Source organism: Sceloporus undulatus, chromosome 3, assembly GCF_019175285.1.
Source record: "Sceloporus undulatus isolate JIND9_A2432 ecotype Alabama chromosome 3, SceUnd_v1.1, whole genome shotgun sequence".
NCBI lineage: Eukaryota > Metazoa > Chordata > Lepidosauria > Squamata > Phrynosomatidae > Sceloporus > Sceloporus undulatus.
Genome location: NC_056524.1, coordinates 125,163,464 through 125,190,968, shown reverse-complemented (window position 1 = coordinate 125,190,968; position 27,505 = coordinate 125,163,464). Strand labels below are relative to the sequence as shown.

At 41.1% G+C, this 27,505-nt stretch overlaps 1 protein-coding gene across 2 annotated transcripts in view; it reads right to left on the bottom strand.

Moving 5' to 3' along the window:
• Positions 1 to 25,460, bottom strand: part of HS6ST3 (heparan sulfate 6-O-sulfotransferase 3) — a 265,360-nt gene extending 239,900 nt beyond the window's left edge. For both annotated transcript variants that reach the window (XR_006103087.1, XM_042460084.1), the window contains exon 1: positions 24,618 to 25,460. Coding sequence is in view for 1 of the 2 variants with exons in the window: in XM_042460084.1 (XP_042316018.1) it covers positions 24,618 to 25,195 (578 nt within the window). In the remaining variant the exon portion in view is untranslated. The remainder of the gene's footprint in view (positions 1 to 24,617) is intronic.
• Between the last annotated feature and the right edge of the window lie 2,045 nt (positions 25,461 to 27,505).

The window sequence follows — 27,505 nt, the reverse complement described above, 5'->3', positions numbered from 1 at the left end:
CAGCCGGATTGGGGCCTCAGTGGTCAGAGCAGCAGCCACTGAGGCCCCGATCCGCCGCTTTCCAGGCTGTAGGAAAGTGGCAAAAGGCCGTTTCCCCGCAGCCTGGAAAGGGGTATCCTTGGGGCTTCAAGCCCCAAGGACACCTCAAGGTGGCAAGGAGGAGGAGAATGGGGCCGCTTGGCCCCTTTCTCCTCTGCGTCGCTGGGCGGAGCTGTCTGAAGGCTGCGCCCAGCAATGCAAACGGCAAAAGGAGCTCCGTTTTCAGGGGAATGCGTACACTCAGCTCTCCCGAGCCCTAAAATTGGCCCAAGCCATGCTTTGCACCAGTCTGTACCAGGCCTAAGATATATAAAACTCCATCTAGAGTAGGGATGGGGAACACACGGCCTCATGATGTTACTGGACTGCAAATCCCATTATTCCTCACCAATGGCAATTATTCACACTGGTTCCCATCATCCCTTATCATTGTCTATGCTGGCTACTGTTCATGGGAGCAGATATTCTTCATCTCCAATGTAGATCTATGTCAGTCAGTACTGAAACATTAACACTAATACAACAAAATGTGATTGCCAGATCATGGCTTAAAAGTAATGCTAACTACATGCCCTATTCGGATGAGACAGTAAGCCAAGGATACATAAGAACCCTGGCTTATTGGTTATGAGTTATTTATTTATTTATTTATATCCCACCTTTCTCCCCGGAGGGACTCAAGGCAGCTCACAGACAGAAACCTTTAAAATTATTATAAAATTTGAACAATTAACATCTATATATAAAATTGCATAAAATATATACAATAAAATATACGTTATAAAATAAAATAAAATTTAGTTAAGTTAAAAACAGACTAAATGCTCAGTATCATACTGCTCCTGATTAGAGAGGAAGAGTCTAAACAAACACAAGTTTAGTGTGTCACCTGGAAAGAGTTACAGATTCCTTTCTGTTTTGTTAGGAGAAAAATACTAGCGATGGACTCACCCTGCATTTGGATTATAATCACAGTGTGCACCAACATATTGCTTATAACCAATTCTTGTACTCAGCCTACCATATTTGCCGAATCAGCCCACTCTATTTAGTATGATGTTCTTACTTAAAATACCAGTTCATATTGTTTGCTGTAAACAAAACTATAGCTATGCCAGAATCGAAGCCAAGACCATCTTCCCCTTGTAAAAATGAATGCAACTCCCAAATTATGAAATGGTAGCATTTCAACATTTTCCTTTGGTGTATCTTTCCTGATTAAGGTTAAGTGTTATTCTATTTCCAACTGCTGTTTTCCAGAGGAATTATTAATATCTTAAGGGGGGGAGAATTGACATTGTCCTTTCCTAAGGAAACAAAAGGGGAATGTTTAATGCCATGTCAGTGATTGAGCTGCTGTAATTTCTAGGGATGTCAACCAGTTAAAGAACATGTGGTTGATTAATTGCTTGCATTTTAATGGATTAAATTTGAATAGATTTGCATACTACCAAAACCTTTATGAGGCATTGAAGACAGTGTAAAATAACCTTTGTTTATTAAATTGTAACATCCCACTAATGATTAGAAGAAACAGCCATCATTAGTATTTTATTTTTTATTTCCTGATACTGTAGTATACACCAAATCAGCATCAACATTTATGGTTTTGCTTGCCGTAACATTTGGTTGCAAAGTTTAACATTTGCAACTTATTAATGAAAGCATGCAACCAGATCTTCCCATACAAGCATATATCAACTAACAAGGGCCCAATACAGACGACCAAAAGCACCATCATGGGGCCAATTTTAGGGCTCCAGAGGGCTAGGCATCCATACGCGCCCAGCCCTTCAAGCGGAGCCTGTGCGCCATCTTACCGGCACCCCGCCCACACGGGGTGCATGATGACACACGGGCATCCGCATGCCCAAACAGCATTCACCAGAAGTGGCAACGTTAGGCTGTGCAAGTGCCATTATTTCTTCTTTTTAAGGTACGCATCAGTGCTGCGCAGTGTGGTTGGTGCGGCACCGACGAGGTTTAAAATATTCCGAACTGATTGGAGAAATTGTGCTAAGAACAGAACAGAATCTTTATGACAGTCATAGACCAGCACAGATAAAAAGGAAATACGGAATAAAAGATAGGTAAAAACACAGGTAAAGAATAGTATTTAAAAAATCCTTTCAGATTTCACAGCTCTAGACAAGATTGGTACTGGTCTACTGCAGAGGCCATTGTCTGGTGAATTTTAACTGCAGCTACACAGACTCTGGTAACATTATGTGTTGTATCAGGCTGATGTCTCAAAGCAACAGAAAAGTGTAAAATTGACTGTGTCCATGGTATTTATGCAATAGAGGTGAAGTAAGAGAGATGGCTGTCCCTATAGTATGTGCACTGGAGTAATACATACACTGATCTATGGTGGATTGGCCTTTCCTAAAGACAGCTTTGTTCTTCTGTATGTTTTCTTGTTCCAGCCAGATTTGGAGTTTCCACTGTAAGTATCTCACATAAAGTTTGCTGATTGTATTGAAGAGGCTAATTGGTCTGTAGTTATCAGGACCATTCTTCCTTCTTTCTTGATTTAGATCCTGAGCTTCCTTCCTTGAAGTATGCTTAAATTCTCCATTTTGAATGTGGTTGGCAGGTTTACTGCCAAGATTCTTATGTCTTCTATCTGCAGGGTTATGTCTGTTATTTTTCCTGTGATGAGGTCATGGACTACCTCATCCTTAAAGACTTTGATAGTTTTGATGTAATGTGCTTGCCAAAGGAATTTATTCTTTTGTGTTAGTCTGTTAGGAACAGATGCCTGTTTAAAAGTCAGAAATATGTGCTTGGTTGCTCTGGTGTGGGTAAGTACTGATAGTCTTTTAGGTCAGTTGTTCTACTGTGGAAGTTTAATATCTGTACTTTTTTTTCATGTTTCTACCTTTGGTACCAACATTTCTGTTAAAGTAGTAAACTTCAGGAACGCATCCACTTTGCTAGCTGAAGTATACTTGCATTTCAAATTATTTTATTTTAAAAGATTCCAGTCTGATTGGAGAAACTGAGGTAAGAAGACTGTTTCTACCATCTTTTTTTCATATCTAAATCTCCTTTTCCCTCTCAAAACATCTACAGTATTACTACCATAGAAGCTAATAGCAGGGAGTTGGGGAAAGGTACAAGGGGGAAAATACAGATTCAGTACCCCATTATTTGTGAATTATCACACAGCTGTTCTTGATCAAAATCACGGTGGGTCTTATCATAGTTGTCTCACATACTATGCAGATTTCTCTTTGGTTTTTATCTGATAGAAAGCTGTTGGAAAGATCTCCAAATAAAATGTGGATGTGTCATCTCTAGAGAGGTGAAACTGGAGAAAGAAGAACAAAAGTTGACATGTATGTTGCTCAACTAAGCTCATGCAGTGAATGTGTAAAGGTGATCTCTGGCAATGATCCCAAGAATATGATATGCCCCCAAAAAAGGACTGGCAGGCTTCACATAAAGAGAAAAACACTCTGTGGTACATACACATCTCAGACTACCTTTATTTTTGGTTCTATTTGTATTCAGGTCATGAATCCCATACGTCTCCATAAAGAAGCATTTTCTTTACATGAATCTCAGAGAATAAGTACAATGCTACATGGGATGGTAGTTCATCAGCATGCTTTTCAGCAGCTAGTACTGTATATGAATGCCTCAGTAGTAGTCCTGAACAGCAACACTATCTGTCCTAGTTGCAGAAGCTGCAATATCTGGCCTTTTTCTGTACATGCAGAAGTTTCTTAACAAAATGCTAACAATTTCTCAAAATGTAAAAATATTTAGTTTTATTTCACAATCCTAACCAGATGTGAAGACACTAGTAGACATTGAATACAGTGCAGAGATTTCAGCATACGAAACCAAATCTGCCCAAGCCAATCTTTTTCTGCTCCAGTGAGAAATGATAGTTGAGTCTGTACATTTCTAAAATGCATCAGAGTGCAAAACAAGATCACCACTGTACCTGATTCTCCTGAGGATAATGATAACTTCAGCAAGAATTAAATCTGTTGAAAACGCTTTAGGTAATGAGGGAAAGATGCCCATCCAACAGCAAAAAAGCAAAAATAGCATAAAACCTCTACATTGTGAAGTTCAACTTCTATAACATGACACTGCAGTCAATATCTTAGATTCACCCTTGCTCTTATTACAACTATCTTGGCACTCAGAAATTTACCCATATCTTTCATGTCATATAGAAGGGCTAATACCGTATTGTATTTTGAGTCTTTGTGTATGCATACAGACTCCTTTCATTTCAGTAAGATACAGATGACTTTCATCTGTGGAACAAAGAAAAAACTTGTTTCCTTAGTACCTTCAGTTTTAGCAAGGTGTAGATATACCCCAAGGAGATAGATTCTGCAGCACTACTGCCACCCTCTGGCACATTAATAGAGCAAATTGATCAAAGGGAAAAGCATGTATTCCTTGGTTATTTCTTGATTTCTTTTTCCAGAGGCAAATTTACTATATAACATCTTTTTTTATTATTTGTAAATGTCACAGCATTTTTCTAATTCACTTTGGCGCAATTTTATTTTTACACTAATAAATTATGCCATATCAGGGACCAGAAAAACTTTCTGCACCCTCCAAATCAATTATTTTGTTAATGCTTTAAGAAGGTTGTTAAGAGAAAAGGAAGCACACTACAATCATATGTGGTCATTTGTGTTGCAACACTATTGATTCAGTGTACATCATACTGTCTGATCTTTTCATCACATAAAAAAAGAGGACAAGCCACAGAAAACTCAAAGTGACTGTTCACTATAAGCAGGCTTGAAGAGCACATGGTGGTGGATAGCACAGCTCATGATGAGGAATGCTGCAGTCTGTGGTCAAACATCTGAAGTGCTGTATGATTCCCACCACCACTGTAAACCAAGGGGCTGTATAGTCAGCCCCTAACGGGTGGTGAGATGATGCCCCTTTCCTAGCTGGATCGAGACTGTAACAACTGCACGCTGCAGCCCCAATCTGCTTTTCCATGGCACCAAAAAGAGCAGCAAAAAGTGGCTCCTTTTTGTGCTGCGGAAAGGGCACAATAGCCACTGCAGCTTTTCGGTACTTTGGCACCACGTGTGTACATACTGTGCCAAGGGAATACTGTAACGTCTCCTGCCATGCGGTGGGGCGCACAGCATCATGCCATGCAGTGTGTGGTCACCACACACCCACTCTGCCCCAATGCCAGAGTTTGTCAGTCTGTACAGCCTCATTTAAACCACAGTTGTTGTTGTTGTTGTTGTTATGTATCTTAAAGTTGTTTCTAACCTATGGCAACCATAAGGTGAATCTCTTAGGGAATATTCTTGGCAAGATTTATTCAGAGGTGGTTTGCCATTGCTGAGAGAGTGTGACTTGCCCAAGGTCACCCAGTGGGTTTCCACAGGGTAACAGGGATTCCAACCCTGGTCTTCAAAGTCATAGACAAACCACTACACTATGCTTACTCTACTTAATTTCTGGTGTTATGGCTTTTAGGGATTTGCTTCTAAAGTTATAGAAGGGGCATAAGAATGAAATAGCTAACCTTAACTAAACAAAAATCAATTTTAATCATACCAAGATGACTTTGTCCTGTATTCAATAGTGGATTATCTGACAGGCTCAATTTCCCAGGCATAATAAATTATGGAGCTTGGCATCTTCAAAAGAGATGTCCCTTCAAAGTTATCAAAGATCAACAAATCTAGATATTGCTGATACAATACAGTTGCCTATACAGTACTCTACATTAAAAATTAAAATTATGTATCCAGACACTCCAAATTATGCTTAAAAAGCAAGTTCTGACAAATATAAAAATTACAGACGTTGAGCAAATATACAAACTTTTCTTACTCAGTTCAAGTATAGTATAAGTCAATTTATTCTGACTTTAAAATCATACTAACTGTTAATACTGTAGCACTATCCTACTGACTGACAACTTTATTGCTGTCTTAGAACTACTATTCTAATATTTCAAGATTGTGCCCCAATATTTTTAACTATATGATTTTGTACCTCCAGAGCAGGGGTAGGCAACCTGTGGCCCACAGGCCGGATGCGGCCCGGCAAGGCCTTGGGACCGGCCCCTGCCCGGTCCTGCTGCCGATTGCCTCCAGAGCCTTTGGCCTCTCACGTGAGGGCATGGGGCCTTTGGCCTATCAGGAGGAGGGGGGCAAGGGGGGGCAAGCGACAGGCAAGGGGGGCAATTGTCTATAGAAGCCTCCAAAACATGCATTTATATTAACATTTTTTTAAAAAATCAGCAAATTTTTTTGCATGTCCTCCATTTATTTTAAAAAAAAAATGTCATCCATTTGAAAATTTTGTCCTACATTGGTCCCAGTTTATTTATTTATTTAATTTTTTTAAAAAATTTTAATTATTTAATTTTTGGCTTCGGCCCCCCAGTTGTCTGAGGGACTGCAACCCGGCCCCCGGCTCAAAAAGGTTGCCTACCCCTGCTCCAGAGAATGGGAACACACCAACAAATTTGATTATAGATGTATTAACTATTTTTGGCAGTCAGGGCAACTTGCATATATTCTCATAGAAAAACAGAATTCAGGGATACTTGCTTCTCTTCTAAACAGCAACATTTAAAATCACAGAACTGGAGCCATGCAGGTTCTCGAAGTACATACATCGATTGGGAATTGTTTTCTTTCAAAGTACTGTAAACATTTAGGTGACAGCTGGTCAAATCTGCAGTAATTCAGAATCAAGACCTTAACTTCAACTATTTGAGATTAATTATAAAACCACCAAGAAACAACGTGTTGCTTAAGCTTAGAAGGTCAACACAGAAATACACTTCTTTTAAATCTGCATCTCCACAGTGTAAAAAAAATATTACACATCACATTTTCTTGACAGACAGATTTATTTGATGTTGGGGGGGGAGGTTGCTCTATTCTTTTCTCAGTGTGAAGGGCATGTCTGGAATACAGGAAACCAAAAGAAGGAAGTTTTCCTTTATATATACTCTCAGTACTAATATGCTGCATTGGTAAATGACAATAGAAATTGCAAGCTAAGCTAGTTTACTCTTTCTCCAAAAAAGATCAGGGTGACTACTGTACAATTTGTTTTTTATTCGTAAAAAATGAAACTTCAATCTTCACTGTGCATTGTCTAATGAGGCAATGTTTTCTGAAGGACCTTTCTGCCAACAGACCTATTGATTTTAGGGGGGAAATAGAACAGATACTGTAATGAAAGTAACTGATATAATTACTTGGATTTGATCTAAAATAAATTTTACTCTCAAATTAGAAAATAGCTTGGCTAACTTCAAAGTTAAACTACGCAGTCAGAGAATCATAGAATCTAAGTTGGAAGATACTCCAGGGCCAGTCACCGGTCACGCAAGAATAACACAGCTAAAACACTCCCAAAAGATGAACATCCAACAAAGGGTACTTAAATCCTGGACTTAAATCCGGGAAGACAACTTAAATCCTGGAAGCCAAGTTGAGAAGATCTGAGTAAAAAATAAGTGGGATATAAACAACAATAATGTTATTGTGGAATCTATTACATACCTCCAAGCTGTACTAAGGACTTGGATGTTGCCTTCCTGGAACAGATGATCAAACGTTCAAAATGGAGCAAGGGAGTAGTAAATACTACTAGTAGGCAGAGAGTTCAACTATCCTGATATTTGTTGGACATCAAACTCTGCCAAGAACATAAGGCCTAACGAATTCCTCAATTGCCTTGCACACAATGTCATTGTCCAGAAGGTGGATGGGGCAACAAAGGGATCAGCTATTTTAGATCTGATTTTATTCTCCTGGAATGCATTATATAGAGGAAAGGGGAAGTAAAGTGTAGCCAGACATACATTCTAGACTCTAAGAAAGCTGATTTCAGTAAACTTAGCAAAATATTGGCTGTGATCCCATAGTGAGGAACACTAGAAGAGAGCTCATGCTGGATGGGAGCTTTTTTAAAAGTGATATATTGAAGGCATCATTTCAAACAGTTCTAATGAGTAGGAAAAATGAGATGGCTATCCAAAGAACTTTCAAATAAGCTAAAATTTGAAAGAGGCATGTATAAGTAATGGAAAAGGGAGTAGAGAATAACCAATGAGAAATTCAAATGAATAGGAAGCATATCTAGGGAGAAAAGTCAGAAAAGCTAAAATGAAAAAACAAAAAAACAAAAAAATGATGCTCAACGTGGGGAAAACAGAGCAGATGATGTAATAGGGAAAATACAGCATAGAATAGGCAGTACAGAATATCTTGCTACTCTAAATACATTAAAGTAACTGGGCCAAGATAAACTATGTCAAGTTGTATTAAAAGAACTGGCAGGTACTTTGAGAATTCCTGGACAACAGCAGAGTGGAGAAGGGCAAATGTTGTCTGCATCTCCAAAAAGGGGGGAAAAGTAAGGACCCAAACAGTTGCAACACAGTCAGTCTGACATCAACACCAGAAAAGATTCTAGAGCAAATAATTGGAAAGACAGCCTGTAAATACTTAGAAAGGAATGCTGTAATCACTAGCAGCCAACACGGGTTTCTCAAACAAGTCATGGCAAACTAATCTCTCTTCTTTTTTTGGACAGAATTATAAGATTGTTAGATGAGGGGAATGTTGTGGATGTAGTGTATTTCATTAAGGCCTCTGACAAGGTTCCCCATGATAGTCTTTCAAAAAAGCTAGTAACATGCAGGCTAGACAATGCAACTGTTAGGTTGGTTGACTGACCAAGCCTAATGGGTGCTCCTCCTGGAGAGAAGTGACTAGCATGGTGCCACAGGGTTCTGTCCTGGGTTCAGTGCTATTCAACATCTTTATAAATTACTTATCAAATCTGAAGATAACAAATTAGGAGGGGTAGCTAATAGCCCAGAGGACAGAATCGGGATTCAACATTACCTTAACAGATTGGAGAGCTGGGCAAAAACTAACAAAATAAATTTCAACAGAGAGAAATGTGAGGTAAAGTACTACGTTAGGCAGAAAAAATGAAAAGCACAGATATAGAATGGGTGACATCTGGCTTCACAACAATGCATGTAAAGGCATCATGTGATTCTAGGCTGTATCAACAAGAGTACACTGTCTGAGGGAAGTAATAGTACCACTCTATTTTGTTTTGGTCAGAACCCCACCTGGAATATTATGTCCAGTTTGGGCACCACACTTCAAGAAGGATATTCACTAGCTGGAGCCTGCCCAGAGGAAGGCAACCAAAATGGTAAAAGGTCTGGAAACCATGCCCTATGAGAGGTGGCTTAGGGAGCTGGTTATGTTTAGCCTGCTCCCTAAGCCACCTCTCATAGGGCATGGTTTTCAGACCAAGAGAAGGTTAAGAGGTGACATGATAACCATGTTTAAATATTTCAAGATGGAGGAAGCTTGTTTTCTGCTGCTCCAGAAACTAGGGCATAGAGCAATAGATTGAAACTGCAGGAAAAGAGATTCCAACAAGACATTAGGAAAAACTTCCTGATAGTAAAAGATGTTGAACAGCAGAATATGCAGACTCTACTGGGGTAAGACTGGGCTGCGGAGCCCCAGGATCCACTGAAGAAGATTCCACAGAGCTAAGGTCTGGCTGAGCCAACTCTACTGGGGCTGGGAGAGCAGAGCTGGGCAGAACTGGGTCCTGGCACAGCCTCAGGTTCTTTCTGTACCTGAGGAGCCAAGTCCTCTTCGTGGCTGGCCATGACAGTCATTATGTCAGGAGTGCTTTGATTGTGTATTTGAGCATGGCAGGGGTTGGACTGGATGGCCCTTGTAATCTATTCCAACTCTATTCTATGAAAAAGTAATTTCTCACGGATTCGTTTCCATTACTTCAGATGATGAAGCCTTAAATTATCATCAGGCAGAGGAAAGGATTTGGATACAAGAATTCACAAAGTGTTGTTCCAAATCACTAAAGAATATTTTTGCAATTTGCATAATGTGCTGCTATGCAAGTACCTACAGCAGTACTACTAATCTGAAATCTTACAAAATTATGGGTGAAAACAAACTGACAGAATTTTATGGCTAGGTGTATCAGAGCCCCATCTGGAGTAATATTGCTTGTGTGTAAAGCTTTCATAGGGTGTTTAAAGCTATAGTGACTAGGAAGATGTCTTCTGGGAGATTGTGGATGCACTGTACTTTCTTGAAAAAGTCAGTGATAACCCTCATGTAGTTTGAACTATGACATGTGGCTGAGTCCCCATGAAGACTTCTGCAGGTGGAGATGTCCCCTTCCCCACCACCATTCCCTACTTCTTTTTAGATTGTAAGCCTGAGGGCAGGGAACCATCTAATTAAAAAGATTGTATGTACAGCACTGTGCAAATTTACAGCATTATATAAATAAAGCTCAATAATAATAATAATGTTCAATTAACATCCTTTTCATGGAGCTCCATGAAGACAAGGGCAGCACCAGTATGATTACCAGTCTGAAGATAAACTGACCAAGTTTCTCTCTCTGTGAATTTGGGGAGAACGAAGACATAGCTCATATGGGCCTGTGAGTTCCATTAAGATTGTGAAGACTACAATAGCTTATCACATATGAAGTGTGGAGGACCAGGGACATTGGCCATCAGCTCATCCAGCTGCACTTCAGCCCTTGGTATCTGCTGGCGTTTGGTTTCAGGACCCCTCATGGATACCAAAATCCATGGACTATGGAGAGCCAATTGTACTTTGGGGCACACAGCCAGCTTACTGCACATCCTTTTCTTAAATATTTTTATCACAAGAACAAAATATGTTGGGTTGAAAGGAATATTAAAATGAGTGGCTTCATCAATATCAATGAGTTTTCTGACTTTCATTTTATCTACATGACTTGAAGGATTATTTTTATAAGAAAAAATGTTTTAAGAGAACAAAAAGCCTAACAGAAGCTTGTATTTTGTGAATAAAGATTTAAATTGGAATTGATTTTTAAACTTGGAAAGCTGGGTGTTTTCACAGCACACTGCAAGTAACTAAGGAGATTGTTTTTCTTGAGAAAGTGTTTGAAAAAGTGGATTGTTATGGCTGCAAGAGGCTAATCATCAGGCTGTGTCATTATCACAATGAGGAACTGGATTTGTTACCAAGAGTTGGTGTAGTAAAAAAACATTAAAGATGCAACTTTCTCCAGTTGAAATTGCAGAGTTTGGGGGGGGGGGGTTGGAGGAGTTTAGATTAATAAAGGAGCTTTCAAAACCACAGAGCAAGACTCTACCAGAAATTTGTACTATCTGATGAAGATCAAAATGAAGAAGGAGATTAGGAGGAAAGTACAGGATCTGCCATGGGAAAGAAAGACTGAGAAGCAAGCCCCAAACCAGGTGACTTGGGACAATCACAGATGAAGATGGGAGATTGGATCGACAGGACTTTGGCTTTATGGGAGAGACTCTGGGGTTTTAAAGAAAGATTGTTGGAGGCTGCAGAAGCAACCTGGAGTAGGATGATAGCGAAGTTGTTGATCAGTGCCTGGGGTGTGAAGATTTTGTTTCTTTGGGGGGATCAATTCATGAGGAACTGGGATGATTATCAAGAGTATCAAGAACTATGTGAATCTGAAAGAAGAACTTCAAATGGAATGTAAGTGATGGGATGGGTCTGGGAAGGGAGAACATGAATGGAGTTTCTGTATGGTTGTTTCCACCGCAGGTTTCAGGTAATTTGTACTCTCCTCAATTTGCCTTATGGCAAAGGTTTGCTAAAAACCCCAAAATTAAATTTAAATAAGATGGCCAGTGAGAGGAGGTCTGGATTTTTGAAGCTTTTGCGTATGGGTCTTGATACCTGGGATTGACTTAAGGTACAGTAATAGATTTATGATTTGAAATAATGGAACAGAATTGCTAATGTGGATTTTTATGGGCTATAGTGGCTTGTTTATATTACAAATAATTAATATAAAGAGTTGGAGACTTATTAAATGGATATTTTTGGTATAGTTTTGAAAATGAAGAGAGCAATGTAATTTCTTCTTTCTTTTTTGTGGAGATGGGAGTACAGCTGAGGTTGTAATATATTGACTGGAGTTGATTAAATGGGATTGATTTTAAAAGAAAGAGGCTGAGGAAGTAAAGTGATTATCGTATATAAAAAGTGATGTTTATTAATTTTGATTTATTTATGCTGCTTTCCAACTAGGAACCATTTTCGGACCTAATGGTAGTATTCTGTCTTGAGTGCAGGTTACATACCAAGACAATCAAATTTAATGTTACACCCATTCCTTTTAAAATAATCCCATAGTTCTTCATAATCCATACAGTCAAAAGCTTTGGTGTAGTATATAGAGTACATGCAGATTCCCCCCCCCCCTGGAATTCACTGGTGTGTTCCATTACCCAGTATACATTTGCTATGTGGTCCCTGGACTTTTCCTAAACCCAGCTTGCTCACTCCATATAGTCTTTGCTGCAGAATTTTTAGCATAATTGCTTCCATGGAAAATGAATGCAATGATTGTATAGTTACTGCAATCTTTTTGTGTCCCATGGGGGGTGGGGGTGGGGGTGGGAATGCATACTGATCTTTTCTGATCTGGCAACCGTTGTTTTGTCTTCCATATTTGCAGGCAGATTTTAGATAAAACTAAAGTCAATTTTGTCTCAGTAGATTGTAGCAGTTTTATTGGCATGTCATCTGTTCCTAGTGACTTATTCTTCCAAACTGCTTTGAATTCACCTTTTACTTGACTTTTCAAAATTTGCGGTTCATCATGATTTTTCTTCCCAAATGTCATTCATCCTTTCATCTCTTTTAAATAACTTTCTATTGTACTTCATCTTGGTCATGTATGACGTTTCTCTTCCAATCATACAGCATCCTCGCTCTTGGTCTAAATGTCCCTTTTAATTCATGGATCTTGTTCTTCCTTTTCTGTTGTCAGCTTTTATTTCTCTGCATTGATTATTATAGTAATTCTCTTTATTCTTGCACACCAGTTGTTGAAAAGTTATATCCATGAATCTGGTACTGTTCCTGTCCCCCCCCCTTTCCCCCCCCTTCTCTTCTTTCCATTACATCTATGTTTTGTCTGTCATTCATTTTTCCTTCTCTTTCTTCTTGGGCACAGATAGCATTTTCTGCATTTCTTCTTGACTATGCCCTTGGTTTCTGTCCATAGTTATTCTGGTTCCCATTAGACTTCATAGTGCGCATCTATTTTTCACTTTATCTTTAAATTCTGCTGGGATGTTCTTCAGATTGTATTTTGGGTGTTGACTGATTCTTCTCCCTCTGTCTCTGTGGTTGGCTCTTATATCTGGATTATAACAATGTTGATGGGTTTTGTCTGAACTCTTATTGTCATGATTCAATCTGTCTGCATTATATCCTTTAACCTTCTACATCACCTTATTTATTTTTGGTGTATTTCAAGAATTTATATCCTGCCTTTCTCCCACAATGGGATTCTCACCATTATTGCCATCCCACTTCTTTTCTTATCATTTCCTAAGTAATACTGACTAGTTATGAGATTCAAAATGTCCCAGCCCTGTCCAATTTAGCCTGCTCCTACCTAGTATTGCAATGTTTATGTGTTCCACTTTTTTTTTACTCACTTTCCTTGACTCATGGTTCTCACACTCCAAGTTTCTATAGCATGTGTAGTACAGCTTTGGACAATCTGTTCAATTTTTAACATGTCTGCTGTTTGATTTCCTTTCTAGTTTTTTGAAATTTTAAAATACAGTTTGCAAATACAGTATCTTGAAAATCCACACAATAGAAAGTAATTACTACTTTATACAGCTTTAATACATCAAATTCTTCCCTCCCTCACCATTCCCTTCTCCTTTTGTGTCGTGTCTTTTAGATTGTAAGCCTGAGGGCAGGGAACCGTCTATTATCCCCTCTGTTGTAAACCGCTCGGATTCCCAGTGATTGGGCGGTATATAAATAAAACTTATTATTATTATTATTATTATTAAATGTATTCCTTGTAAGTAGCCTGATTTTATACTAATGTTAAATAATTGTCCTGTTTTTCTTCAAAGCTGGTAATGTTTATAAATTTCTAAATGGATTTGCCACAGGACATCTAACTAAGGACATTCTTTTAGACAAAACATACTGTCCACAGAAATATCTTAGCCTTTTCATTACTGAAGTGATTAAAAGTACATGAGACGTTTTGTGCAATGTTCATTGCTGTCAATAGCCTTTATATTAAATAGTTTCATAATCCATTTATTGCAAAGCAATACATGTAATGAATTATAGCTTTATGTGCCTAAAAACATTATGGGTGCAATCATCACTGAAAAGTGTCATACTGATATGACAAACCAAATAACCTCAGGGGGCTCATAGACTAGGGACCTCATTTTATATCTCATTTGTTTAGCAAATGAAACACAAAAGACTGGCTTCTTTTCCCCTCTGGAAGCAATACAATGCTACAAGCCTCACACAAATAATGAAAGAAAGTAATGGAGTGAGATAATCCTCACGTTATTTCTGACGACTGAAATCGGTGGAGTTTGCCATGCATTTCAGACAGTAAAAATGAAGTCCATTAAATCTGTGAAAGCAAACAAACATCTAAGCTTGTAATGAAGTGTTAGAAGACACACTTTGAACTTTACCTCATTGCCCCAGGAATGGGCCACTAGCATTCCAAAAGGGAACGTTCTGGGAACGGGAGGCGGCAGGGAATGGCTTTTATTGCACACGTGGAACACTGCCGCCGCCGCAAAACATCCCCATCCCATTCCGGAAGTGTGCCTCAAGGGGTGATTACCAGAAATGCAGGAACCTCCTAGCCCAACCATTGAAACTATTAGCAAATTAGTGAAACTAAGAATTTATCCAGTTAACATTTGCTTTTAAGGAAGGCAAGTAGATATTCAAAGAGCCTGTGAAGGTGCACACATAATTAGAAACAAGATATTTTGTACACAGAATCTGAGCCAGGCTGCAAGCATAAAGCAGATCTCTGTAAGTATCTTCTGGTGAAAGTGGCCATTGCTCTGCTTTTCCTAGAATCTTTTCAAATACTAGTTTCTAATATCTAATTTAGATACACCCAGTGTCTTTCCCAGGACATGACCTAGACAAGTAGTTGAGTTAACACTATCTCAGCATATACAAAATATCTTGTGGTACATTTATGGTTAACTTTCAAGAAGTTGTTCTTGTTGTCATAAATGTTCATCATCTCCATATTGTTGCTTTGTAGACAAAAAAGCTTTGAATTCCCAGATTTCCATTAAGTATCTTAGTTGGAATGAAAACTGTAACAGTTCTTAGACCTGAATTCAGAAATCCTGAGTTGATGTCTCAGTGTTCACAGTTTTATAATATATTTATCACAATCACAATTTATCACAATGTTAAGAGACACAGAAATATAGTTACAAAATGTACAAGTAATATATGAGGTGAATTAGCAGCTATAAGATTTTAGATTGAAGTAATAAAGTTTAAGAGGAGTAAAACACCTTCATAAATATGACAGAATTAACAATAGGATAAAGAGATATGGCACAATTTAGTTCTTATAAACAAGTTCAATGCACCCACGTCATACGTGGATGCACCATACGCGGCTTTCAGGATACGCTGAAAGCAGCCAGGGAGCGTGCGGGGCGAAAGGGGCGGCACATCCCATTAAGAGTAAGGGGCATGTGCCTGTGGCGCGCGCGCGCTGTCACACACCACACCATGCACGAGCCCTGTTATTTTCAATGGGGCTCGAGCATACAAGGGGTTTTTTTTACGCGGGGGGGGGGGTCCGGAACAGATTCCTCGCATAAAAAAGGGTTCACTGTATTACTCAAAGAAAGCAATCCAGCTTCAGGGCAATCGGGCCGAGAAGGGAAGCAATTGAGGGGATCCTCTGCTCCCTCTCTCTGCCTCATTGCCTTGCAGCCAGCTCAGCTGATGATAATAATAATAATTGTGGCCGAGAAGGGAAGCAAGTGGGGATCCATTGGCCTCAGCGGAGGAGGGCAGGTATGCCCCCAGTGGGAAGGGAAATCGCCATGGGGGCCAGGCAGCAGGACATGGATTACAGGCCCTGGTGACCCTCGCACCCTGGCTCACTCCCCCTGGACTGAGGGAAGGCCCCCTCCAAGCCCTTGAGGTAAAAGTAGGTCGAGAAGCCCGTTGTTGCTAATTAAACTGCTGCTTTATTCTGTTCTCAGAACTCAATTTTAATGTTTCATTTCAATAGATTCTTTTCAGTCTGTTTTGAATTGGGTAACCTTCTAATCTATACCTTCCATTTTTTCTGCAGTATAGCAGACAGAGTGGATGAATTCTAAACAAACCCTTCCCTCCTAGAAAGTAAAGTAGTAAACATCGAATGTAGAATTATGGCATGAATCTCTCCGGAGACCAAATTTTATTGTCCTGTCTTCATGTTCAAGGATATGTTGAAACTAAAAAAAGAAAAAATGCTGAATACATGAGTATGAATACTTTGCTTGGCAAATCACAAATGTTTTATCCTGTGTATCTGGTTCAACTACTGATAATCATAGGAAGGAGCAAGGAAATAAACAGAAGAATGAAGCCACTCCTTCTCCTAAAATTCTACCAGGATGTCCTATTCTACCCAACATCAAATTTAATCACTTCATCCATTAAATTTCACTTGTGGAGACTACAGACATCTAATAAAAAGTGTATTTGTTCTTGTCCACATAAAGACCATATATATCTTCCAATCAGTTTGCTGAAAAGCAGATGAATAAAATCAATGTTTTTTTTAATCTGATGTGTTAAAACATGTAAAATAAAATATTCAATTTTTCTTTTGATTCTCATTTAAATACACTTAAAATTAAATCTTATCACAAACATGACACCTAAATCTAGCAGTCTCATCAAAAGGATTAATTACCCTCTCATATTCATATACATGTAATCTATAACTAAACACGAAAAAGGAGGGGAAAGTCCTTGGAGACTTTCCCATGTGAGGAAAGGGCATCAAGATGCCCACAGATGTTCTATGCATGTTTTAAGGAATACCCATAAGTCAGTAATGCTGACATAGCAAATATGACACCTGAACAGACAGGCCAAAATACTGGAGTGCATCTTTGGTGCAGCTTCTGACTTCTTAAGATGCATGTGTCATTTAAACATCATAATTCCAAAGTGACCCGAAGCAGCTTTATTTTGGTCTGTCTGTTCAGGCCCACTATTACCATTATTGCTATTAACTTTATTTCCTCCACTGGTACTGAAGAAAGCTTACAAATTAAAATACAATATTGCTAAAACATACAGAAGGGCAACAATAAAATTGAATTAAACTATAGTACCAACAATTTAAATCATACAATTAACATGATAAAAGGCAGTTTAAAACAGCAGTACTGTTAAAACCAAGGTAACCAGCACAGTGTTGCAGTTTGAAAGTTGAGCTACCTAGGGTTCGAATCCCTGCTTTACCAAGGAAACCTACTGGATGGCCTTGGGCATGTCACACTCTTTAAGCCTAAGAGAAAAACAATGGGAAACCTTATTTGAATAAATCTTGCCAAGAAAACTCGCATTAAGCTGGAGTCTTATGTCAAAGGACATAACAAGGATAGTTCAGGTACTAAAAACAGTACAGCGCCATCCTAAAAGCAGTTTCCTTAAAAACCTTCAGTTCTCAAAAACCTCTCAGGAAAAAAAGGGAATTTGCCTGCTGACCAAAGGAGGGGGCTATTCTTGCCTATCTAGGAAAAAAACTTCCAAAGCCTAGGAGCAGACACTGAAAAGGTGCTCTCTCATGTCCCCACAGGTGAAGTCTGTGGAGGTAGTGGGACTTAGAGAAGTGCATCTCCTGAGAATCTAAGGGACCCAAAAGAATCATCATTATGCAAAGTTACATCTATCAGACAGCCTGAGCAAAAGCTGTATAGACCTTTATAGGTCTTAACCAGAGTTAAATTAACAGGTCAGATTTAGTTTAATAAACTTTGATAAGAAGTAACTCACTCATACATATGTAACAGCACTTACGCCTAAATCCAGTAGTCAGTCCCAATCAGAGAAGACTAACCAAATCAATTCAATTTATATAATTTCCCATTGATTCAATGGTTCTGCTCTAGCTAAGATCAACTACTGGATTTAGACATGAATGCTGTTGTTTGTGAATGATATACTGATTATTCCTAATATTCTCCTGCTGCATCCGTATTACCTGAAACCGGTAATATGGTTGGCCCTTCTTATACATGGATTTTTTAATACACGGATTCAAGCATCCACAGTTTGAAAATGTTCAAAAAAAGTATAAATTTCAAACATCAAACCTTGATTTTACATTTTTTATAAGGGACACCATTTTGCTATGTCATTATATTTAATGGGATGTGAGCATCCACGGATTCTGTTATCCACGGCAGATCTTGGAACCAAGCCCCAGCGTATAGCAAGGGTTCACTGTATGTAGTATTTTTTCTTAAATAAAAACAAAGTTATCTTTAAATATTATACAAAGTAAATTTTGTTAAATGCTCTACATAATTTTAAATTATCTTATTTTAGCGATCAGATTTGCACCACTCTTCAAAAACTGTGAAGGATTGTGGAAAACTTTATTTAAACCAGTGATTTACATCAGTGCTTTCTAGGTGATTTAAATCATGATGTAACTCAAGGGTGATTTGATCTGAAGCAATTCATCTGATGAAGAGTGATTCATACATTATAAACATATAGTGCAGATGCTGGATCCCTTTTCAAAAAAGACAAGGCATAATTTTACTGGTAGAGAGCTAATAATGACACATAGGTGCTATACAGACGAGCGCTATAGTGCACCCTCATCACGTGCAAGGGGCGGTGCTTACAGACACCCCTCGCACATGAAGAGGGTGTCAAAACGGCAGCACCCTGCACAGATGGACACCGCCATTTTGACGTGACGGACGCTTATGTCTGCACATCGTGGCGCCATTATGACGCTGCGAGTGTGCCATTGGCGCACTGTGGCGTCATAATCGCACCGCAATAACCCGCTTTTTGTGGGTTCTTTTTGCTCCGTGGGGAAGTCCTGCAGTCTGGAGGCTGCGGCTTCCCCATGGAGCAAATCAAGGTGCCGGAAGACTGTCCTTTTTGGACAGTTTGACCCACACCATAATTACTGAAATATCAAAGACTGAAACCATTTGCTACCAGCTGTCTGCTTCCACCTTCAAGTTGGCAGACGTGGCACTTCTGCTCATTTCTCTCAGATCTCTCTCCAGCTTCACATCTCGTACATAACACAAGTAGCAAACAAACAATACACAAGGCTGGAGAAAGACATGAGGCTGAAAAGAGACATGACTGGAGATAAACACATCAGTCTGTCAAATGGTGGGAGCCATGAATTCGCATCAAGAACTACATTTGTATCCCTGCCATTTCACAGATCCTCGATCTCTCTCCAGCTGCATCTCTCACATCCCTCTCCAGCCTTGTAAATACAGTACATACAATGCTATTTTTGTTGTTTTGTGTATTATGTATATGCAAATAGAGGTATCCCAAAATCTCAAAAAATCCGAAATATGAAACATTTCCGGTCTGAAGCATTTCAAATAAGCAGTACTCACCCTGTACTATAAACACATATAATAATAATAATAATAATAATAATAATAATAATAATAATTTTTTCTTTTCTGCCTCTCCTCAAAGCTTGAGGCAGGGTACAACATGTTAAAATACAAAACACAATTAAAAACACATAAACCCATAGTTAAAATACAACACTATAAAATTATTAAAATATACTCATAAGGTTTTATGGGGGACCAGGGTTTGAATCCCACTTCTACCATGGAAACCTTCTAGGTAGTCCTGGGCAAATCACATTCTCTCAACCTCAGGCAACAGCAAACCCCTTTTAAACAAATCTTGCCAAGAAAACTCTGTGATAGAGTGATCTTATGATCACCATAAGCTGAAAATGACTTGAAAGCCCGCAACAACAACCTCTGAGCATCACAGTGTTAGGATGCATGGCATTAAAGTTCACACTAGCTTTTCATTTTCAGTAAACACAAGACACAGCGGGCTAAGGAATCAATAAACTCCAGATTCTACAGCATAAAGCCCAAAATGTGGATAACAATACTACACTGTCTTTAGCATATTTTTTCAAAGCTAAATATAGGCAACTGATCAAAAATGTCAGCTCTTTGGGTGTAATTTCAAAACTAGATTTCAAGTATTTTGTACAAGATCAAATATTTGCACTGATGACAACCTTCATTCATATCTGACAAAATTATAAATTAGAACCCTGAAAGGTAGCCTCTTGAATGCATCTATTGTGCTTCAGTATGTCATTGAAGGAGTGACTGAATGGTTGTCCTTCTATCATGTACATTGGTAGGACAGTCTGGTGATGACTCTCCAGCATGGAAAGCAGTGTAGAGTAGGAAACTGGTTAGAAGAGGAAACAACTTCTGGTTGTATTCTCACTTTGACACTAGAGTTGCAGTATACCAGCACATAAACCATTCCTTTCTGGCTGTAGATGTACCTTTGGCTGATAAAGACAATTTCCTCTGAATCCTTTAATTACATTATCTGATGCTTTATCCCCCTTAGATTTGACCATAATATTTGGTTAAATGATCCATCATTAAGGGATATCCTGTGTCTTTCCTCATTCCATTGCCACTAACCCTAAGCAAAACGACATCCTGAATAACATTTGCATGGAACCAAACGGCTTTTACTTCCTCTAGAATAGATAGTCCAAATTTGGAATGGCAGGCTCACTGCTGAAAGGGAATAAAAAAGAAACATATACCATCATTTGAAGACACACACACACACCTGCCATGATAGGCAGCCATGCTTTTCTCAAAGTTAAGGAAAGTCAGGTCCTGTAGGCTATATTTCAGGAAATAATTGGTATAACTACCTCTGAATACTATTTGCTTAAGAAAACCATATGAAATGCATGGGATTGCCATAAATTGACAGGCAACTTGAAGGCACATATTGCTTATCCTATCTCTCTTCCTTAAAAACAGTACAAGTAATGTGTCACTTTACCTAATGTTAAAGTTCATCTATGTTTATATTAGTAAACTATCTTCTTCTCTTTTCTAACTCTGCCACTCCCTTAAGGTATCCTGTCTTCTATTCTCTTTCCATCACTCCAGAGTCTTATAGACACTACTTGCAACGGACAGAAGCCAACAAGAGCCACACTTAACATGTCTCACAATACTTGAACACAAACAGAATTTTTAAAAAGGTGAGGTGGGTTTGGCTACAACCTATTAGGCTGCCACTGAACTCAGCCGGTCTTTCTAAGTGAACAATAATAAGGGAACCAGGTTCCAGATCAATAAGAGAATTTTAAAAATTAGGAACAGTTTTGTCCTATTGAGTAATGTACCAAAGCCCAACTAGATAAAGATAATAACAAAAAGAATTTCCCACTAAACATTTGAACACTCAGCTGCAGGAACCAAATATGCAGAATGTCCAGATTATGAAAACCAAGGAAATTAACCATGAAACTCCAAGAGTCATCTTAGCGAACAGAGTTTCAACAAACAGAACCAGTCTTTGAATTATGAGGCAAATGTGTTGGGAGGATGTGGCATCCTTTGCTATAGTTCTTGCGGGTGGGATTTAAATATATAAACAAATGCTGTTATCCCAGACTATTCTCTGGCAATTCTCAGGATCAGGGGGCAACACTTCAATTCCACCCTCAAGTGGGTTTCTTTTTAATTTCAAGATATATTGCAAAGCAAGGAAAGATCCTCCTCTTCTCATTCTCTTTTTAGAAAACAAAACAGTGTTATATAGTCCTACAGTACAACAGTGAAGCTGCATTCTAAGAAGAGAATTCAGAGAAGAAAAAACTTGCCCTTGAATCCAAATGGACAGCTTAGCAAAACACATTTCTGGTTGAAAAAAACTTTGGAGGAGCCCTGGTGCAGGAAGAAATTGCTACAAATCAACCCCCCAAAAGAACAGAACAAGTAGACATAAAGGTGGCAACCATCTTCAAAACCTATGGAGCTGTATCTTGAGAACGCATGCTTCTTTAGACCACTCCGATAGAGTCCTATGTTTCTATTACCATAGCCTTTTTAAATTCTTTAAGTTTTCACAGGTTTCCAGTACTGTGGCTATGCAACAGACTGAAATTTAAACATGTAACAGTATCATACTTGTTAAGTTAAGCCTAATAGAAACAAGTACGTAGTACGAAACATGCCACCCAACCCAAGGCACATTCACTCAAAAATAAATGGAGTTTCAAAGTACTGCATTTCACACAAATCAAAACATCAACCTCTTGTCCAATTAAAAGATAGCAAGATCAGATATGTAAAATATTTCAGTGAACATTAGACGTAAATCTGTCATTCCATGCATAAAACAGGAAGAAATGATAGCAGGGATTGCAAAAGTAAGGTCCTCTAGATGTCATTGGATTGCAGCTCCCATCAAGCACAGCCAGTAAAGACAATGATGGTGAATGCTGGATGTTGCAGTCCAGTAACTGCCCACTTTCCACCCCTGCTATATAGTAGAACAGTCAGCTGTGGACCAGGTTTTGCCATCTATGATTTGGTTGTGTGAACTAGCCCTCAGTTTCAACACTTCTGCAAGACAGTTGCAGGTGGAGTTACAAGTTGAAATGAAAGCCTCATTTACCAGATACCAAGCTCCTCACAGATTTATTAGACAGCTCCTCATATATCAATATATGGATGGTGCTGTATTGCTTACTGTGGCAGCACTACAGGTATACTCCTTGAGAGAAGGTATTTTTAAATGACATGAAGTGGTGCCATAAGAAACAGTTCCTGAGCAGTTGAAGACTAAATGCTTCATGAGGAGTCACTTTTAGTTGGATAAGTAAGGTCTAAACAAAGGTTGCACATAGTTAGAAGCCACTTAGTGCACAACTGTTAATGTGTAAAGACTAAGAAGAGTAGAGCCAGTGTGGCATAGTGGTTTAAGTTCTGGGCTATGATTCTGGAGGCCAGGGTTCAAATCCCAGCTCAGCTATGGAAACCCCCTGTGTGACCTTGGACCAGCCACGCACTCTCAGCCTCAGAGGATGGCAATTGTAAACCTCCTCTGAGCAAATCTTGCCAAGAAAATCCCATGCCTTAGGGTCACCACAGGTCACACATGACTTGAAGGCACACAGCAACAAAGTAAAAAGAGAGGAAGACAACAACATCAGACAGCAGCAATGGTTACAATGGGAGACTCTGGGAGGCCAGGGTCTGATCCCCACTCAGGGCCCAAACAGACAGGCCAAAATAAGGCTGCTCTGGGTCACTTTGAAGGTATGCTGTTTAAATGCTGCATGTGCCTTAAGAGGCCGGAAGCCGCACCAAAGCCATGCTTCAGTCCTAAGGACTGGAGCACAACTTCTGGCCCCTTAAGATGTGTGTGTCATTGAAACAGCATACCTCCAAAGTGATCCGAAGCAGCTTTATTTTGGCCTGTCTGTTCGGGCCCTAGAGTCAACCCACTGAATCAGTGGGTCTTCAGTCACAGGAACCCACTGGTCATGGGCAGGTCACACACTCTCAGTTTTAAAGGAAATGGCAAACTTCCTCTGGGTGCTTTGGAAAAAAAGCTGATGACACTCGCTAAAAGTCAGTGTCAACTTAATGGCACACAACACCAAAGATTAAGAAAACACCAAGCGAGGGAACCTACAAAGCACTTGTTCCATTCAGACCACAGACCGCCTTGGGCAGGTTAACGTGTGAGTGCTGTCTTCCCCTTGGTGGAAAGGTTCTCAAAGTGGATTGAAATCTGCTCTTAAGGCTACTCTATTCCCTGCCTGAGCATAAAAAACCCACTGGGTGGCCCTGGGCAAGCCACTCTCTGCCTGAGAGGAAGGCCGTGGTAAACCCCTCTGAAGACACTCAACAGAAACCCCCCCCCATAACTAAAGGCCAGAGTGGCTAGTGGTTTGAGCTATGGACTACAACTTTGATTCCCAGCTCGGCCATGAAACCCACTGGGTGGCCATGGGTGAGCCACACTTTCTCAGCCTCCTTGGGTGAAGGCAAATCTCCTCTGAAGAAATCCTGACAAGAAACCTGCAGGACAAACATGCCTTAGGGTTGCCATAAGGTGGAAACCGAAAGAGTGCTGTGGCCTCACAAAACCACAGATTTTGTGGGATGATGCAGCCATGGCAGTTAAAGCTAAAGCGTGGTCCAGCTGCACTATTTCTACCATGTGGTGAGATGGTTTGAGTTGTGGACTATGGGCCCCAACAGACAGGCCCAAATGAAGCTGCTAGGGTCACTTTGGAGGTATGCTGTTTAAATGCTGCATGGGTCCTAAGAGGCTGGAAGTGGTGCCAAAGCCATGCTCCAGTCCTAAGGGCTGGAGCATGGCTTCCTTTGAGCAGCATGCCTCCAAAGTGGCCCAAAGGAGCTCCCTTTTGTCCTGTCTGTTGGGGCTCTGAGAGACTCTGGGGCCCAGGGTTGAACTCCCACCTGAAGCCATGGAAGGAGCCACACTCTCTCAGCCTCCTCCTCCTCCTCCCAAACCCTCTCTGAACCCTGCTGGAGGTCTGTGGCAGTCCTGGGTGATGATGATGAAGACCCTCCCTATTAAAGGCGTGGGTTCATGCGCAGGAGGAGGACCGACCTGGGGCTTCTGTCTGGGTCTCCTCCTCCGGGGCACGGCCCCCTCCTGCGCTCCATGGCGGCGGGGACGCAGCTGGTGAGCTCGGTCCAGTCTGCGTGGAGCCCGCAGCTCCATCCGGTGGAGAAGCGGGAGAAGAGCCAGGTGTCCCCGGCCTTGCCGCCGTCCCCCGCTGCTGCTGCTGCCGCTGCTCCGGGCCGGTGGCAGGTGCACTTCTTCTGCCCGGGGCGGCACTGGCAGGGCTGCTCCAGGCGGATGTTGCGGACCAGGTGCCTCCCGAAGGTGGTGCCTCCCGTCTTCTGGATGTGGAGGAAGACCATCACGTCGCGGCCCCGCATGTCAAAGCGGCACAGGGGCGGCTGCAGGTGCTGCTGCCTCCGCCGGGGCTGAGCATAAGGGCAGCGCGAGGCAGGAGGAGGCGGAGGAGGGCGAGGGGAGGACGACGGAGGGGGCGCCCGGTGGCTCCTGCTGTTGCTGTCGGGGCAGCTCCCTCCGAAGGAGGCGTATTGGTAGAGGACCAGGAGGAAGAGCAGCGCCGGGAGCAGAGGGAGAAGCAGCCACCGGCTCAGACGCTCCTCCATGGCGCCTCGCTCCGTCCTCAGCCCTAAGCCTCCCTCCTTCGGGACCCCTGCCTCCCCCGCTCTTCCTCCGCCTCCTCCTCCTCCGAGGCTTCCTCCGGAGAGCAGGGCATGGCGCCTCGGGGAGAGCAGAGGAGCCTCAGCGAAGGGACCAGAAAGGAAACACCGGCGACAGGGCTTCCCTCAGCCGTGGTTATGAGGCATGCTTAAAAACCCGATTGACACCCGCATCGAGGAAAGTGGCGGCCTCTATCCTCACCGCTCTCCCTCCCTGCCACCGCCAACTGGCGTTACGCTGCCTCCCTCGCCCAATTTTATACTCTCCTCTTTTTTCCTCGCGGGGCGGGACTTCGCATGGGCCAATCACGGAAGAGTAGAACGTCCGCTCCAGCCAATCGCCTGGCTCTATTTCACGGCAGCCAATAGGAAAGCCCACGAGCAAAGAAAGGGGGGGAAAAGAGAGAGAAAGAGGCACGTCAGTTCATTTCATACAGAAGCGCGCGCACAAACACATAGACACACCCCTTCGTCGCGTAAAGACCAATCAGTGGGCTCTGTCAGGGAAAAGGGGCGGGGCAAGCGTGTCGCGCTGGCCAATGGCGTATTGAAGGGGTGAGGCTGAGCGCGGGAAATGCTGCTGGGGCAGGCAGCGCGAGCTCTGCTCCTGGCACGTGGCCGGGAATGCTCTAACCTCGCTGGTTGGCTAAAGGCGTCCCAGACAGTGGTAGCTTAGGCTCAATTGATATACAGTCTCCTGACTAGAGAGACTGACTGGTCCTCCGATTTATAGATTGATGGGAGTCTGTGAAGAATGTTGCGCTAGAACCTCTTTTCCTGTAACTTGTATCCATTGTTCTGTATCCTGTTCTCTGGAGCAGCAGAAAACAAGCTTGCTCCCTCCTCAGTATGACATCCCTTCAAATATCTAAACAGGGCTATCATATCACCTTTTAGCCTTAACCTTCGATAAAATCGTTTATATCTATCCCATTTGTTAAGTTTCTAACCCTTCCGGTTAGTTTCCCAGAGAGGATTATGCCAAACATAACATAAACCTGGAAATTAGCTTACAGCTCTTAACCAGTGACTGCTTAGGCTGCTATTGCTATACATATCTAGCCAAATGCCCATTTTCCACTGCTGCGCCAATATTTGTCTGGATTCTCAGAGGGGGGGGGGGAGAAAGGTCTTTGTGGTGTCCATGGATATTTGGGCTTGAGAAAATGTTCAGTAGCGTAAGGTCGAGGATACCTCCCAAAGGTGCAGCTTCTGGCCTCTTAGGATGCATTCATCATTTAAACAGCATACCTCCAAAGTGACCTGAAGCAGCTTTATTTTGTCCTGTCTGTTTGGGTCCTATGTTAACCAAAGTATGCCTGCATAAGAAAATTAGCCTGAATAAGAAGGCACCAACGTTCATAAAAGAGAGACTGTTGTCTCCCTTGGCTCTCTCTAGTGTCAAGCAGACACGACACATTCGTTCCAAAAAGAACTGAAACAATGAAAACAAGCCCAGGACTCTCCTCTAATCTATTTTCCTTACCTGCAGGCAGCAGCTCCATCTTTTCTGCCTTCGTCCACCAATTAACACGCTCTGTATACTCATGTATAAGTCTAGACATTTTAGTTTAAAAAATTGACCCACAAAACCTGAGTTGACTTATCCATGGGTCAATAATGCTTTACTGTAACTCTTATACACACAAAAACGGAACCATTCCCTGGTGAAAGGAAAGAGCGTCGTCTGTCCTGGATGCAATGCCCCCCTTCATCCAGTCTTCAGTGTCTCTCTTTAACACAAACAGATATTCCTGCTGGGATTTTGCAAGTGCTTTGCATTGCTTTCCTTTGCTCCTTAGATCCTTTGTTATATGTCTGTAAATTTTACCCTCCAGTTATCCATGGGGCATATCAAAATCCATAATTGTGGTCCCAAAACCTGCCCTTGACTTATACATGAGGTCAATTGATATGTGTGTGTATGGTAGTTAAAACTGAACTTGCCAATTCGCTTCCACACACAGAGGACTTTGAATTTGAATTGACATTCCCACACACCAATGGCATACGTAGGTCCGTCCCTGGCTTTCCACTTCACCAAATGCATCTGAAGAGTAGACTGAAGCCTATGAGAGCTCATGCTGCCAACTTCTTTCCTTTTAGTTAGTGCCAAAAGTGCTACAAGACCTCTTTCCATACTGATTTTACAGACTAAAATCTGTACATACCATACATACCGGCCTTTCAGTCGCCCTCATCACATGCAAGGGTTGCATGAAGGGCGCAGCACCCACACGCCCCACAGCCCTCGCA